At 45.0% G+C, this 15,365-nt stretch overlaps 1 protein-coding gene across 3 annotated transcripts in view; it reads left to right on the plus strand.

Moving 5' to 3' along the window:
- LOC121287241 (phospholipid-transporting ATPase IC-like) overlaps nt 1–15,365 on the plus strand; it is a 126,645-nt gene that overhangs the window by 80,560 nt on the left and 30,720 nt on the right. For all 3 annotated transcript variants that reach the window (XM_041204939.1, XM_041204940.1, XM_041204941.1), the window contains exon 18: nt 13,309–13,473. In XM_041204939.1, the coding sequence (XP_041060873.1) occupies nt 13,309–13,473 (165 nt within the window). The remainder of the gene's footprint in view (nt 1–13,308; nt 13,474–15,365) is intronic.

Consider the following 15,365-nt stretch of genomic DNA (forward strand, 5'->3'; position numbering starts at 1 on the left):
TGGGAGGAGGGTGGGCACTGATGTCAGTGTGGGAGTGGGAGGAGGGTGGGCACTGATGTCAGTGTGGGAGTGGGAGGAGGGTGGGCACTGATGTCAGTGTGGGAGTGGGAGGAGGGTGGGCACTGATGTCAGTGTGGGAGTGGGAGGAGGGTGGGCACTGATGTCAGTGTGGGAGTGGGAGGAGGGTGGGCACTGATGTCAGTGTGGGAGTGGGAGGAGGGTGGGCACTGATGTCAGGGTGGGAGTGGGAGGAGGGTGGGCACTGATGTCAGGGTGGGAGTGGGAGGAGGGTGGGCACTGATGTCAGGGTGGGAGTGGGAGGAGGGTGGGCACTGATGTCAGGGTGGGAGTGGGAGGAGGGTGGGCACTGATGTCAGGGTGGGTGCAGGCGAGCACTGAGTGAAAGCTCCCTGAAGGTAGAGAGCTGCCTCAGGAAGCTGAGGACTTCAAAACAATTATATAAAGATTTTAAAATCCAGTAAAAAATGTCCACGCATCCTAATCAGTCACCTGAACATATACAGGATGAAAATTCTGTCCATTCATTTTAATTTTAAAAATTTAATGACGGAAACCTCTTTCCCCCCTTGGATGAGGTTCAATAAAAAACCCAAAGTCCGCCTGGTAGATTCGCCCATGCATCAACTGTAGAGTTGGACAGACCACAAAAATTCGGGGACAATTAGAACCTTAACAACTTTAATTGTCAGCAGGCCGATTGTATCGGGCCTGCACTCACACACCGAGCTAAAAATTCTTCCCCATAATTTCAATGACCCTCAGTCTTGCAAATGTTAAGTTGATGAAAACTATTCAGCCTCCACGCGCTGTACAGGGAATTGAGGATCCTGCAGGTTGAGAACTGTCAGCCTGCATTGAACTGATAGATTGATTTGATATTTTCTGGCGTGCACTTTACTCTGGAGGTTGTTAGATAACAGGACTGCCTAAAGCAGGAGTGCACGTGTGATCAGAATATTCATGGAGAACAACCACAGCAGCGCTGCAAATCTGAAGTGAACTCGTGGCCTCTTGCAATGCAATCATCACAGTGAATATTTAGGCCAGGATCGTTACCTTTTCGGACGGACACGGCAGGTGGGTCAGGGTGCGGTTGTGAAGCTGACCTGCCACCTGGGATCAGGTTCCTGAGCTCGATTTCACACTGGCTGGCCAACTAACGGCCAGTCAGCGTGAAACACGCACTGCAGCGCTGCCGGGGTAAGGGTGGGATGAGGGCCAGCGCGGAAGTTGGGCGTAGTGAAAGCTCCCTGAGGCGCAGAGCTGCCTCTGGGAGCTGAAAGTTTAAGAACACAAAAAATTAAAAATTTATCCCTCCTTAAAAACCCGTCCCCTCCCCGTGACTCTGTCACATGAGCCGGCCATGTTATGAATGAAATTTTAAAATTTTTGTTTGCCGTTGGAAACCTCATCCCGCCCGTGGATGGAGTTCCCTAAAATATCCAAAGGCCGCTTGGTCTTTTCCCCTGCCCCGCCAACCGGAAGGTGGGATGAGCAATGAAAAGTTTCAGCCAATTATTACTTTAAAGGCCTTAATAGGCCTGTTAACTGTCGGTGGGGGCGCTGCTGACTCCTGCACCAGCGCCCACCGACCGAGATATTGCGCGAGTGGGATGCTCGCCTGACTCCATCGCGTGTTGTTTTACACTCAGGCAGGTCAGCCCCCCTCCCGGCCACTCAGCACAAATCTCTGCCCTTAGTAACGTTGGGATCTCTGTTCCAGGGGAATTATAAATGTTCATGTGCCTACAAAAAGTACTTTTCCCATATCATCGCTAATATACCACTGGTTTAGTATAAAAATTATTGGTCCTGATTTTAAAAGGCAGAGGGGGAGTGGGGTGGGGGGTGGGGGGGTGGGGGTGGTGAACACACATGGTACCTGTAAGCCCTGAAATAGGCAGCGAATGCGGGAGTCCAGCAACATGGCAGGTCTTAACCAGTCAGCCCACGTTTACACCTGGTCCAAACCCAACCAGATCCACCACCTGGCCAGAGGGTGGGAATGGGAATTCAGCAGCAGGAGGAGTGGGGAATATTTAAAACAGGACCTCCCTTTCCATCCTGTGGTGTTTTCCACGCCTGCTGTAAAGATAGGTTAAAATCAGGACACAGCGAGGGAGCTGTAGGATCGGAGAGGATAAGAGACTACAGTCATTCTAACTGCAGTTCAGCCAGATATCTGCCAGGCAGGGAGAGTTAAAATCAGGACCATTATCACTGCTCAGGTGGTCCAATACAATTTAGAAAATCAGATTAATTAAACCGGGGATTTAAGATGTATAATATCTGAGAACCCCTATATTAAATGTTGTAACACAACCAGCATGTTTGTGCAAAATAACACTGAATGTAAAATAAATATCCAGATGGTTTGTCTCTTTAATAACCAACTCTCACGTGAATTGTGAATAATAGGAAATACTTTGTTTGCTGAAAATACAATTGTGTCCCAATTTCTCTCCTAAGGCTTTTTTAAAAAGAGTGTATTTGTTTACTTCAGTAATCCTTTTATCGATGCAGTGTTCGAGCACCATCTCACCCTGATTTAAAGCAGTGAAACAACATCAGTGAGGATGTGGATGAAGGGCGGTTTTTGCAGGCTCTTTATCCCAGATGTTTGTCATTCCCATGTAACATGGATCCAAAAGCTACAAAGGATTCACTGTAATGAATGCCTGTGGATGTCATCCCCCTGAGTTCACTTTTTAAGTCGTCAGTGCTGTTGGGGTTAGTTTTTTTGGGAATATTCTGATTTCATGCAGATAAAGCAAAAATGAAATAACCTCAATCAGATGATAATATTACCCTTTGCAAAAAAATGCAATAGTCCTATTGTATGCTCCTCTTGACAGTGTCTCTGAAACTAAGTCCATCAGTTCTATTTCCCTTTTTCTCCATATGTGGCTCAATGTCAAATTATGCCAGATAATGTTTCTGTGAAGCACTTTGGGACATTTTACTGTGTTAAAGATGCTATGGAAATGCAAGTTGATGACTTTTGGCTCCTACTCTGGGACAAAAGCCATTTGGTGTGAACAGGCCTCCTACTTGAAAGTAAATGAATTGCAAGAAACATTTGGAACTTATGCATTCAGGATTTCAAAACCATTCTGAACCACTGCCAATGACTTTGTGTGGAAGGGTGGTATCAGGTCCACACTTTGTCTAGTAATAATGGCTCTAGCGTCCAGTAAGAGTGAGACCCCCCCCCACCCCCCTGGCTGGATTTAGTCCTACTTTTGCTGCCTCTGCCAGAGGGCACAGGAATAATTGGGAAGCTGGCACAAGAAGGATGCGGCCGCCTGAATCCAATCACGTGGCAGTAAGCTCACAAAAATAGGTGCTATGGGCTTGCAGATGGATCACGATGCAGGAGACCCACATCACCTAATCCCCGTGCAGGAGATGGCGCCACATTTAAAGGGCTGACAGCCCTTTGTCAGAACTACAGGTTGGCATGCACTGGTTGCAAGGCAGCATGGAGTTCCTGTGCAGTGATGATCCTCTCCAGTGCTCGAGGATGAAGGAATTCAGGGTGAATGATACCCACTGGACCACAGTCTCTTCCTTTCTTTAAAGGCAGTTTCCGAAGTGTCCTCATCTTAGGGACTCAGATATTGATGTCACTTTAACGAGTGGCCCCTCTGTCTCTCAGCTATGAGCTGCCCCTTCCATTTTTGGACCCAATACTCTGGATTTATACCCTTCCTGCTTCAGGTGCCATCCCTCAGAGTTTAAGACTATCAAGTTTCAACATGAAAGAAAAGTTCACCAAAAACAATCCACTGGCCTGTGACTCACTCTCATGTAAGTTAAAAGATAAGGCTGAAGCATTCGCAACAATCTTCAGCCAGAAGTGCTGAGTGGATGATCCATCTTGGCCTCCTCTGGAGGCCTCCAACATCACAGGTGCCAGTCTTCAGACAATTCGCTTCACTCCACGTGATATCAAGAAACAGCTGAAGGCACTGGATACTCCAAAGGCAATGGGCCCTGATAATATTCTGGCAAAAGTATTGAAGACTTAAGGTCCAGAACTTGCTGTGCCCCTAGCCAAGCTGTTCCAGTACAGCTACAACACTAGCATTTACCTGGCAATTTGGAAAATTGCCCAGGTATGTCCTGGGCAAAAAGTAGGAGGACAAATCTAACCCAGCCAATAACCACCTCATCAGTCTACTCTCGATCATTAGTAAAGTAATGGAAAGGGTCATCAACAGTGCTATCAAGCGGCACTTGCTTAGCAATAACCTGCTCACCGATGCCCAGTTTGAGTTCTGCCAGGGCCACTCAGCTTCTGAGTGCAGGAAGTGTCTCCAGCTGCAGCTACTCAAAATCCACATTTCGGAGCTGGAGCTGCGGCTGGAGTCACTGCGGAGCATCCACAAGGATGAGGTCTTCATGGATAGCACGAACAGTGAGGTGGTCACACCGCAGGTAAAGAGTGCACAGGCTGAAAGGGAATGGGCGACTGCCGGACAGAGTAAAAGCACTAGGCAGGTAGCGCAGGAGTCCCTTGGGTCCATCTCCTTCTCTAACAGAATTTCCATTTTGTATACAGCTGAGGGAGAAGGTTTCTCAGGGAAATGCAGCAAGAGCCAAGTCCGTGGCACCATGAGTGGCTCAGCTGCACAGGCGAGGAGGAAAATAGTGGAAGAGCAATAGTGATAGGGGATTCTATCATAAGGGGAACAGATAGACGTTTCTGCGGCACAGATGAGATACGAAGATGGTATGTCGCCTCCCTGGTGCCAGGGTCAAGGATGTCACTGGGCGGCTGAGAACATTCTGAAGGAAGAGGGTGAGCAGCCAGTGGTTGTAGTCCATGTCGGTAGCAGCAACTTTGATATAAAGAGGGTTGAGGCCCTAAAAGCAGAGTGTAGGGAGTTAGGAAATAAATTAAAAAGCAGGACTTCAAAGGTAGTAATCTCAGGGTTACTCCCAGAGCCACATGCTAGCGAGACCAGGAATAGGAAAATAGATAAATGAATGCATGGCTGGAGAGATGGTGTAGGAGGAGGAATTTAGATTAAAAACAAAAAACTGTGGATGCTGGGAATCCAAAACAAAAACTTAACTACCTGGAAAAACTCAGCAGGTCTGGCAGCAGTGAAGCCCAACGCAAACTGGAGGAATGGCACCTCATCTTCCGACTAGGCACTTTACAGCCTTCCAGGCTGAATATTAAATTCAACAACTTTAGATCTTGAACTCCCTCCTCCATCCCCACCCCCTTTCTGTTTCTTCACCCTCCCTTTTGTTTTTTCCAATAATTTATATAGATTTTTCATTTCCCACCTATTTCCATTAATTTTAAATCTTTTATGCCCTGCTAGTCTTTCCACCCCACCCCCACTAGAGCTGTACCTTGAGTGCCCAACCATCCATTCTTAATTACCACATTCGTTTAGATAATATCACCAACTTCAACACCTCTGTGTTCTTTTGTTCTTTTGTCTGTGACATCTTTTGATTACCTGCTCCTATCACTGCTTGTTTGTCCCTACAACCACACCCCCCCCCACTTCTCCCTCCACCCCCCACCACCTTAAACCAGCTTATATTTCACCCCTCTCCTTATATTCACTCAGTTCTGTGGAAGGGTCATGAGGACTCGAAACGTCAACTCTTTTCTTCTCCGCCGATGCTGCCAGACCTGCTGGGATTTAGATTACTCAGGCATTGGGACCAATTCTGGGGGAGATAGGATCTGTACAAGCTGGATGGTTGCACTCCAGCAGGACCGGGACCAATATTATCTCAGGGGTATTTGCTAGTAACGTGGGGAGGGTTTAAACTAGAGTGGCAGGGGGATGGGAATCTGAGTGGGGAGACACAAGAGAGGGAAACAAAGATAGGAATGAAAGACAGAAAAATAGAAAGCATAAGTGGAAGGCAGAGGAAATAAGGGTTAGCAGTAAATAGGGTCATAGTACAAAAAACGTGTGTAAAAATGTTTAAAAAGCTAGTCTAAAGGCACTGTATCTGAGATCCCAGAGCATTTGCAATAATGTAGATGAGTTAACGGCACAAATAGGTGTTAACAGGTACGATATGATTGTGATTACGGAGACATGGCTGCAGGGTGACCAAGACTGGGAACTGAATATCCAAGGGCATTCGATATTTAGGAAGGATGGGCAAAAAGGAAAAGGAGGTGGGGTGGCATGGTTAATTAAGGATGAAATCAGCGCAGTAGTGAGAAAGGATATTGGCTCAGAAAACCTAGATGTAGAATCAGTCTGGGTGGAGCTAAGAAGCATCAAGGGGTGGAAACCATTAGTGGGAATTGTCTATCGGACTCCATACTGTAATGATAAGGTAGGGGATGGCATGAAACAGGAAATTAGAGATGCATGTAACAAAGGTGCTACAGTAATCATGGGTGACTTTAATCTACAAATAAATTGGGCAAACCAAATTAGCAATAATACTGTGGCAAATGAATTCCTGGAGTGTGTACGAAATGTTTTTTTAGACCAGCACATTGAGGAACCAACTAGGGAACAGGCGCTCCTAGATTTGGGATTGTGCAATGAGAAGGGGTTAATTAATAATCTTGTTGTGCAGGATCCTTTAGGGAACACTGACCATAATATGATAGAATTCCTTATTAGGATGGAAAGTGAAGTAATTCAATCTGAAACTAGGGTGCTAAATCTAAACAAAGGAAACTACAAAGGTATGAGGTGTGAGTTGGCTAAGATAGATTGAGGAACTTCATTAAAAGGCATGACGGTGGATAGGCAATGGTTAATATTTAAGGAATGAATGTATGCATTGCAACGTTATAGATTCCTTTCTGATGCAAAAACACTACAGGTAAAACAGCCCAACCATGGCTAACAAAAGAAATCAAGGCTGATATTAGATCCAAAGAGGAGTCATATAAAGTTGTTAGAGAAAGTAGCAAGCCTGAGGATTGGGAGCAGTTTAGAATTTAGCAAAGGAGGACCAAGAGATTGATTAAGATGGGAAAATAGAGTATGAGAATAAACTTGCAAGGAACATAAAAGCAGACTGTAAAAGCTTCTATAAGTATATAAAAAGAAAAAGATTAGTGAAGACAAATGTAGGACCCTTACAGCCCGAAATGGGAGAATTTATAATAGAGAACAAGGAAATGGCAGAACAATTAAACAGCTACTTTAGTTCTGTCTTCACGGAGGAAGGCACAAATAACTTCCCAAAAATACTAGGGGTCTAGTGAGGAGCAGGAATTGATGGAAATTAGTATTACTGAAAAAATACTGCAGGAGAAATTACTGGGACTGAGCCAATAAATCCCCAGGACCCGATACTCGACAACCCAGGGTACTAAAGGAGGTGGCCATGGAAATAACGGATGCGTTAGTTGCATCTTCCAAAATCCTATAGATGCTGGAACATTCCCGGCAGATTGCAGGGTGGCAAATGTAACTGCACTATTTAAAAAAGGAGGGAGGGAAAAAATAGGTAATTATAGACTGGATAGTCTAACATCAGTGCTAGGGAAAATGCTAGAGTCTATTATAAATGATGTGGTAACACGATATGTAGAAAATATTAGCGGGATTAGACAAAGTCAACATGGATTTATGAAAGGGAAATCATGCTAGACAAACCTGCTGGAGTTTTTTGAGGGTATAACTAGCAGAATAGATGAGAGAGAACCAGTGGATGTGGTGTATTTGGATTTTCAGAAAGCTTTTGATAAAGTCCCACATAAGAGGCTAGTGTGCAAAATTAAAGCACATGGGATTGGGGGTAATATATTGGCATGGATTGAGAATTGATTAACAAACAGGAAACAAAGAGTAGGAATAAATGGGTCTTTTTCAGAGTGACAGGGGGTGACCAGTGGGGTACTGCAGGGATCAGTGCTTGGGCCTCAGCTAATCACAATATATTTGGAGGAGGATTTTAAGAAACTTCAAGGCGATTTAGACAAGTTGAGTGAGTGGGCAAATACATGGCAGGCGCAGTATAAATCGATAACTGTAGAGTTATCCACTTCAGTAGGACTAACAGAATGGCAGAGCATTATTTAAATGGTGATAGATTGAAAATGTTGATGTACAAAGGGACTTGGGTGTCCTTGTACACAAGTCACTGAAAGCAAGCATGCAAGTATAACAAGCAGTTCAGAAGGCAAATGTATGTTGGCCTTCAGTGCAAGAGGATTTGAGTACAGGAGCAAGGATGTCTTACTACAGCTTACAGGGCCTTGGTGAGACCACACCTGGAGCATTGTGTGCAGTTTTGGTCTCCTTACTGCAGCTAAGGTTCAACAGACTGATTTCTGGCATGGCCTGATTGTTGTATGAGGGGAGGTTGGTTCGACTGGGCCTGTATTCATTGGGGTTTAGAAGATTGAGAGGAGATCACATTGAAACATATAAAATTCTGACAGGGCTGGACAGACTGGATGCAGGGATAATGTTTCCTCTGGCTGGGGGGTCTAGAACAAGGGGCCACAGTCTCAGGATACAGGGTTGGCCATTTAGGACTGAGGTGAGGAAAAACTCCTTCACTCAGAGGGTGGCGAACCTGTGGAATTCTTGATGACAGAAGGCTATGGAGGCCAAGTCACAGAATTAAATAGATTCCTAGACTCTAAAGGCATAAAGGGGTATAGGAAGAGAGCGGGAGTAAGGAGCTGAGATAGAGGATCAGCCATGATCATATTCAATGGCAGTGTGGGCTCAAGGGGCTGAATGACCTACTCTTGCTCTTATTTTCTATGTTTCTGTGATTGTACAATGTTCAGCCTCATTCACCACTCCTCAGATACTGAAGCAGTCCATGTCCAAATGCAGCAAGACCTGGACAATATCCAGGCTTGGGCTGACAAGTAGCAAGTAACATTCACACCACACAAATGCCAAGCAATGACCATCTCCAAGAGAGAAACTAACCATCACCCCTTAACATTTAACAACATTACCATCACTGAATCTCACACTATCAACATCCTTGGGGATTATCATTGACCGGAAACTGAATTGGACTAGCCATATAAATACTGTGGCTACAAGAGCAGGTCAGAAGCTAGGAATCCTGTGGTGAGTAACTCACCTCATCCCCCAAAGCCTGTCCACCATCTACAAGACACAAGTCAGGAGTGTGATGGAATACTCTCCGCTTGCCCGGATGGGTGCAGCTCCCACAACACTCAGGAAGCTTGACACCATCCAGGACAAAGCAGTCCACTTGATTGGCACCCCATCCACAAACATTCATTCCCTCCATCACCGACGCACAGTACCATCTACAAGATACACTGCAGGAGCTCACCAGGGCTTCTTCGACAGCACCTTCCAATCCCACGACTGCTACCACCTAGAAGGACAAGGGCAGCAGATTTATGGGAACACCATCACCTGGAAGTTCCCCTCCAAGCCACTCACCATCCTGACTTGTTCCTTCACTGTCGCTGGGTCAAAATCCTGGAACTCCCTTCCTAACAGCACTCTGGATGTACCTGCACCACATGGACTGCAGCAGTTCAAGAAGGCAGCTCACCACCACCTTAAGGGCAGTCAGGGATGGACAATAAATGCTGGCCCAACCAGCGAAGCCCATACCCTGTGAATGAATAAAAAAAAGTCCAAACACACTCTCACTGAGTCTGGTAAGCCACAAATAAGTCGCGAATTTTCATTGGGCAGGTTACCGAAGGCACAAGAGACAAGCGTGAGTTTAACTAAATTGAGGAGGCAGCATTAATTCAAGTAGAATTTTAGTTAAATTAAGTGCAAGTGGGCAAGTAAACATATCAATGAGCTTCCCACCAGTAGCAAGCCAGGTTCCCATTTCCTGACCCTCACGCTGCCCTCTTGATCGCTAACAGTTTTCTGCCACTGAGAGTCTGACTCATGGGGCCACCCGGGTGATTCTCCCCCATCTCGTCCACTCCAGCAGGCCCCACAAAATCCAACTCCCCACGTGGGAAGCTAAACCATCCCCTGCACTGGATCCTGTTTGCGCTGTTACGTGTGTAGTCTTTGCTGCACAAGGGGGATTGGATTATAGCCATTTTCAGCACTGCTCCAATCACCAACAAGCAATATAATCGTGGTATTTATGGTCTCATGTTTACAGTGTTAATGTAATGAGTTATGGATCTTCTTGCACTTGGCAATGTATAATAGGCAATAATTGGCTCCAATGGAAATTAACTTCTAAAGCACAGGCTGAGGTGTTTAATCAAAGAGCTGGAAACAATGATTAATACAAACATGACAACCAAACAAAAAATATTACCAACAGCAGTGTTCAGAGCTTGAAATAGGTACTCAATTCAGGACAGAGAATTAAAATTGTTGAATAAATCTCAGACTCTCTGGGGTGTGTTACTTTAATTCCACTTACCACTTCTATGCTGAATTTCATGAATTAAAGTTGTAGTCACATCAAATGTAAAGGACTGGGCAAGTTTTGAATGAACACATCTTGATGATTATGGCGTTATGACATCAGCTATTGGGTAATACTGTCACTTTGGCAGGTAACAAATCACTTTGTCTATTGATTGGTTCCAGACAGAACAGTTAACTAATGAACTAATCACGAGACCTGACTTTATATAGCTAGGGCACCTGTAGCCATTTTGAAAGTTTCAATATTCCATTTTTTAATTAGCTTATACCTGCCATTTTGAAAGGAACTGTAACATTTGTAAAAGGCTTCATGTGAGTGACTTGATAACACCAGTGGGTCAGTATCATCTATTCTCCATAGGGCCCAAGAACAAATCAAAACCTCAATATTGAACCAAAGCAAAAATCGCTGGAAAAACTCAGCAGGTCTGACAGCATCTGCGGAAAGGAATACAGTTAACGTTTCGACTCCGTATGACTCTTCATCAGAACTAAAGAAATATAGAAATGAGGTGAAATATAAGCTGTTTGAGGGGGGTGGGACAGGTAGAGCTGGATAGAGGGCCAGTGATAGGTGGAGGCAAAGAAGAGATTGCCAAAGATGTCATAGACAAAAGGACAAAGGGTGTTGAAGGTGGTGATATTGTCTAAGGAATGTGCTAATGATGACATTAAGGGTAGAAAGCAGGACAAGCTAGGGACAGATAGTCCTAGTGGGGGTGGGGGTAAGGGATTGAAATGGGCTAAAAGGTGGACATAAAATGATAGATCAAAATAAATTTAAAAATAGGTGCGAAAAGAAAAATATATTAAAAAAATTACAAATTAATGGAAAAAGGGGGATCAGAAAGGGAGTGGAGATGGAGGAGAGAGTTCGTGATCTGAAGTTGTTGAACTCAATATTCAGTCCAGAAGGCTGTAAAGTGCCTAGTCGGAAGATGAGGTGCTGTTCCTTCAGTTTGCGTTGAGCTTCACTGGAACATTGCAGCAGGCCAAGGACAGACATGTGGGCATGAGAGCAGGGTGGAGTGTTAAAATGGCAAGCGACAGGGAGGTCTGGGTCATGCTTGCGGACAGACTGAAGGTGTTCCACAAAGCGGTCACCCAGTCTGCGTTTGGTCTCTCCAATGTAGAGGAAACCGCATTGGGAGCAGCGAATGCAGTAGGCTAAATTGAGGGAAGTGCAAGTGAAATGCTGCTTCACTTGAAAGGAGTGTTTGGGCCTTTGGATGGTGAGGAGAGGGGAGTAAAGAGGCAGGTGTTGCACCTTCTGTGGTTGCATGGGAAGGTGCCGTGGGAGGGGGTTGAGGTGTAGGGAGTGATGGAGGAGTGGACCAGGGTGTCCCGGAGGGAACGATCCCTGCGGAATGCTGCCGGGGGGTGGGGGGGGGTGAAGGGAAGATGTGTTTGGTGGTGGCATCATGCTGGAGTTGGCGGAGGATGATCCTTTGAATGCAGAGGCTGGTGGGGTGTTAAGTGAGGACAAGGAGGACCCTATCATGTTTCAGGGAGGGAGAGGAAGGAGTGAGGGCGGATGCGCAGGAGATGGGCCGGACACGGTTGAGGGCCCTGTCAACCACCGTGGGTGGAAAATCTTGGTTAAGGAAGAAGGAGAACATGTCAGAGGAATTGTTTTTGAAGGTAGCATCATCAGAACAGAGGTGACAGAGGTGAAGGAACTGAGAGAATGGGATGGAGTCCTTACAGGAAGCGGAGCGTGAGGAGCTGTAGTCGAGGTAGCTGTGGGAGTCGGTAGGCTTGTAATGGATATTGGTCTATCACCAGAAATTGAGACAGAGAGGTCAAGGAAGGGAAGGGAAGTGTCAGAGATGGACCATGTGAGAATGATGGAGGGGTAGAAATTGGAAGCAAAATTAATAAATTTTTCCAGGTCCAGACGAGAGCATGAAGCAGCACTGAAGTAATCATCGATGTACCGGAGAAAGACTTGTGGGAGGGGGCCGGAGTAGGACTGGAACAAGGAATGTTCCACATACCCCACAAAGAGCCAGGCATAACTGGGGCCCATGCGGGTACCCATAGCCACACCTTTTATTTGGAGGAAGTGAGAGGAGTTTAAGGAGAAAACAAGTGAGAGAACAAGTTCAGCCACATGGAGGAGAGTAACGGTGGATGGGGATTGTTCGGGCCTCTGTTCGAGGAAGAAGTGGAGAGCCCTCAGACCATCCTGGTGGGGGATGGAGGTGTAGAGGGATCGGATGTCCATGGTGAAGAGGAAGCGGTATTGATATCACTTTGAATGCTGCAGTTGAGTGGGTTAGTTATTTGTTGGTCTAATAGATGGAACACTCCGCAATCCTGGAATACTCCGACTTGGAGTGGGGGAAGGAGTGACATAACCAATCGATTCCTTCTGTCTGCTAATCTTGACCAACGCTGACTGAGACTCAGCCTGCCCTGCTGTTCCATTGAGGGAGAATGTGTGACAACTAGAACCAACAGGCGCTTTTAAACAGAAACACAGAAAACTTTCCCGCACAGAAGGAGGCCATTCAGCCCATTGTGTCTGTGCTGCTTTGCTTTTAAAATAGGGGGTGGAATAGCATTAAAACCTTTCCATTGACAAAACTAATTATTTTCAAGTGATTAAAGCAAGATTTAAAATATATTTTCCATATTTCTAAAAATCACTTGAAAAGCCTAAATTTTCAACTGTCTTTCTCCCTGATGTCCTGTAAATATTTCTCACTATAAGTGTGGTAGTGCCTCAGCACAAATATCAGAAATGTCATATCAAAAAGAGCACCTCTTGCTTATGAATTATTGTTGAGGCAGGCAGCAGAGGGAATACTGTATCTTTAATAATCTTCTCACACATAAATTGTGGTGTAAATCAATGCTAGCTTGAAGGTAAGCTTCATTTGCCAGAGCTGTATTGTGAAAATTGATATGCTTTCTGCAGTATTTTGCAGCTGAAACACTGCGGACATTGTGCCTGGCATACAAAGAAGTGGATGAAAGCTACTTCAAAGACTGGAACCAAAGGCACCATAAAGCCAGTGTTGTTCTAGAGGATCGAGGGAGATTGCTCGAATTGCTGTACGAAGAAATAGAAACAGATCTGGTGGTAAGCTGTTGCCTTCTTTTTAAACAGATATGCCTGAAAGAGGTATTTCCAAGTCAAACTGTTATTTGCCAAGCAATAGACACAATAATGACGATTGCCATCAGCCTGAGTGCCTGCTGCCTCTTGGCACCATTATTTATTTACATACAGCCAACATGATGCTCTCAAGTAAGTTAAGCATCAGCAGGATAATCTCTCCATTCAGCTCTTTAATAACATAGAGATGGTTAGAATGTACAGCCATACCAGTAGAATGCATACTTGTATGGCCAGTGTTAGTACGTAGTCTGGAAAGTGATAGTGACAGGCTGCTTTCCAAGTTACACCCCCTTCCGTTCTACTACCAAATCACTGGCAAAATTTGGTACACCTTTATCCTTCTGTTCAAATCCCTCCCTAACCTCGCCCATCCTTAACTCTGTAACCTGCACCAGCCCGAGAACCCTGTGAGAACTCTTCCAACTCTGGCCTCTTGTATGTTGCCCACTTTCTTCAGCCCACCATTGGTGGCCATGCCTTCAGCTGCCTGGGCCCTAAGCTCTGAAATTCCCTCCCTAAACCTCTCCTCCTTTTCTCTGCTCCTACAAGATGGCCCCTAAAGTCAAACTCTTTGACCAAGCTTTAGTCTCCTGTCCTCTTATCTCCTTAAGCTCGATGTCAATTTTGTCTTATTACTTTCCTGTAAAGTGCCTAGGGACATTTTAGCAAGTTAAAAACGCTACATAAACAAACTGAGTACAGTGTGAGGGCTCAGCCTTCTCTTCAGTAATCAAATTGTTTTCCATAAGTGGCACCTTCCTCATCATTTTATTGCTAAATATTGTGTTGTGAACGTAACAAGGATCAGAATCCGTTTGAATACTCTTTACTTGAAACCTATTGGTAAGTGGAAACACAATCTCTGTTTACCTCAGCTGAAAATTTGACAACAGTTTTTTAACATTTAACGTAAGAATAACAGGACAAACTGTAGTGTAGGTGTAGGTGTACGTGTAGGTGTATTAAACATTAACCACTTACCCTTTATTTAACTGATAATTCATCTTTGTGAGAGATTAATTGGTTTAAATAATCCAATTTATATTGCTGTAACATGGGGTCTGTCAGACCCATTGTACCTGTTAAAGTTATGAAACAGAAGGGTGGGTAAACCTCCTTGCAAAGTACTGCTGAGTATTTCCACCATTTTGTGTTTTAATTTCAAATTTCCAGCATCCTCCATATTCTGCTTTTCATTTGGTGTATAAATAAAGGGCACTTTTTTGACCTGTTACTCGATAATCTCCTCCCTCGCTCTAAAGGCATTTTCTCCTAGCTATAAGGTGCCGTTATGTGGGTATTCACCCAAGTGATTGTTATTCATGTGTGAATGTAGACAGCAGAGGCTGGTCTTTTATTTGTAGGTGGTGAGGGAATAACGGAGGTTCCTCTTAGTTTGTGCTGAATTTAAGCGCTCGGCTTGATTAACAGTTTTTCTGTTTCCTGGTGGGTGCCAGCCAGCCTGAGGAGCTGGGGGTGGGGGGTGGGGGAGAGAAGGCTTTTAGCATCAGGTCGCTGCCGGCGAATGGTGAGGAGGGAGGGAAGGGTTGAAGGACACATTAGCTAATTGTAGCTCTGGATAGCTTTCCTCCTCCCCTCCTTTGGACACTGAGGTTCATTGTGTAGGATCCCACCCCCAGATCAGGCTAAGCCCAGCACAGGCTCAAACCTGCGACCTTCTTGATCTTAATATCTCACTGGGTAAACTTGCTCAGCTTGAGAAGTCAAAAGGGGGTCTCGGGGCAGAATCTGAAATCAAATTTTAAAGTGAGTGCAAAGAGAATGCAAATGTTACCAGAAAATTATGAATGTTATGAAATTCTAACATAACGGCAATGGAATCTTCAGCTTTA

Source organism: Carcharodon carcharias, chromosome 14, assembly GCF_017639515.1.
Source record: "Carcharodon carcharias isolate sCarCar2 chromosome 14, sCarCar2.pri, whole genome shotgun sequence".
NCBI classification, from domain to species: Eukaryota; Metazoa; Chordata; class Chondrichthyes; order Lamniformes; family Lamnidae; genus Carcharodon; species Carcharodon carcharias.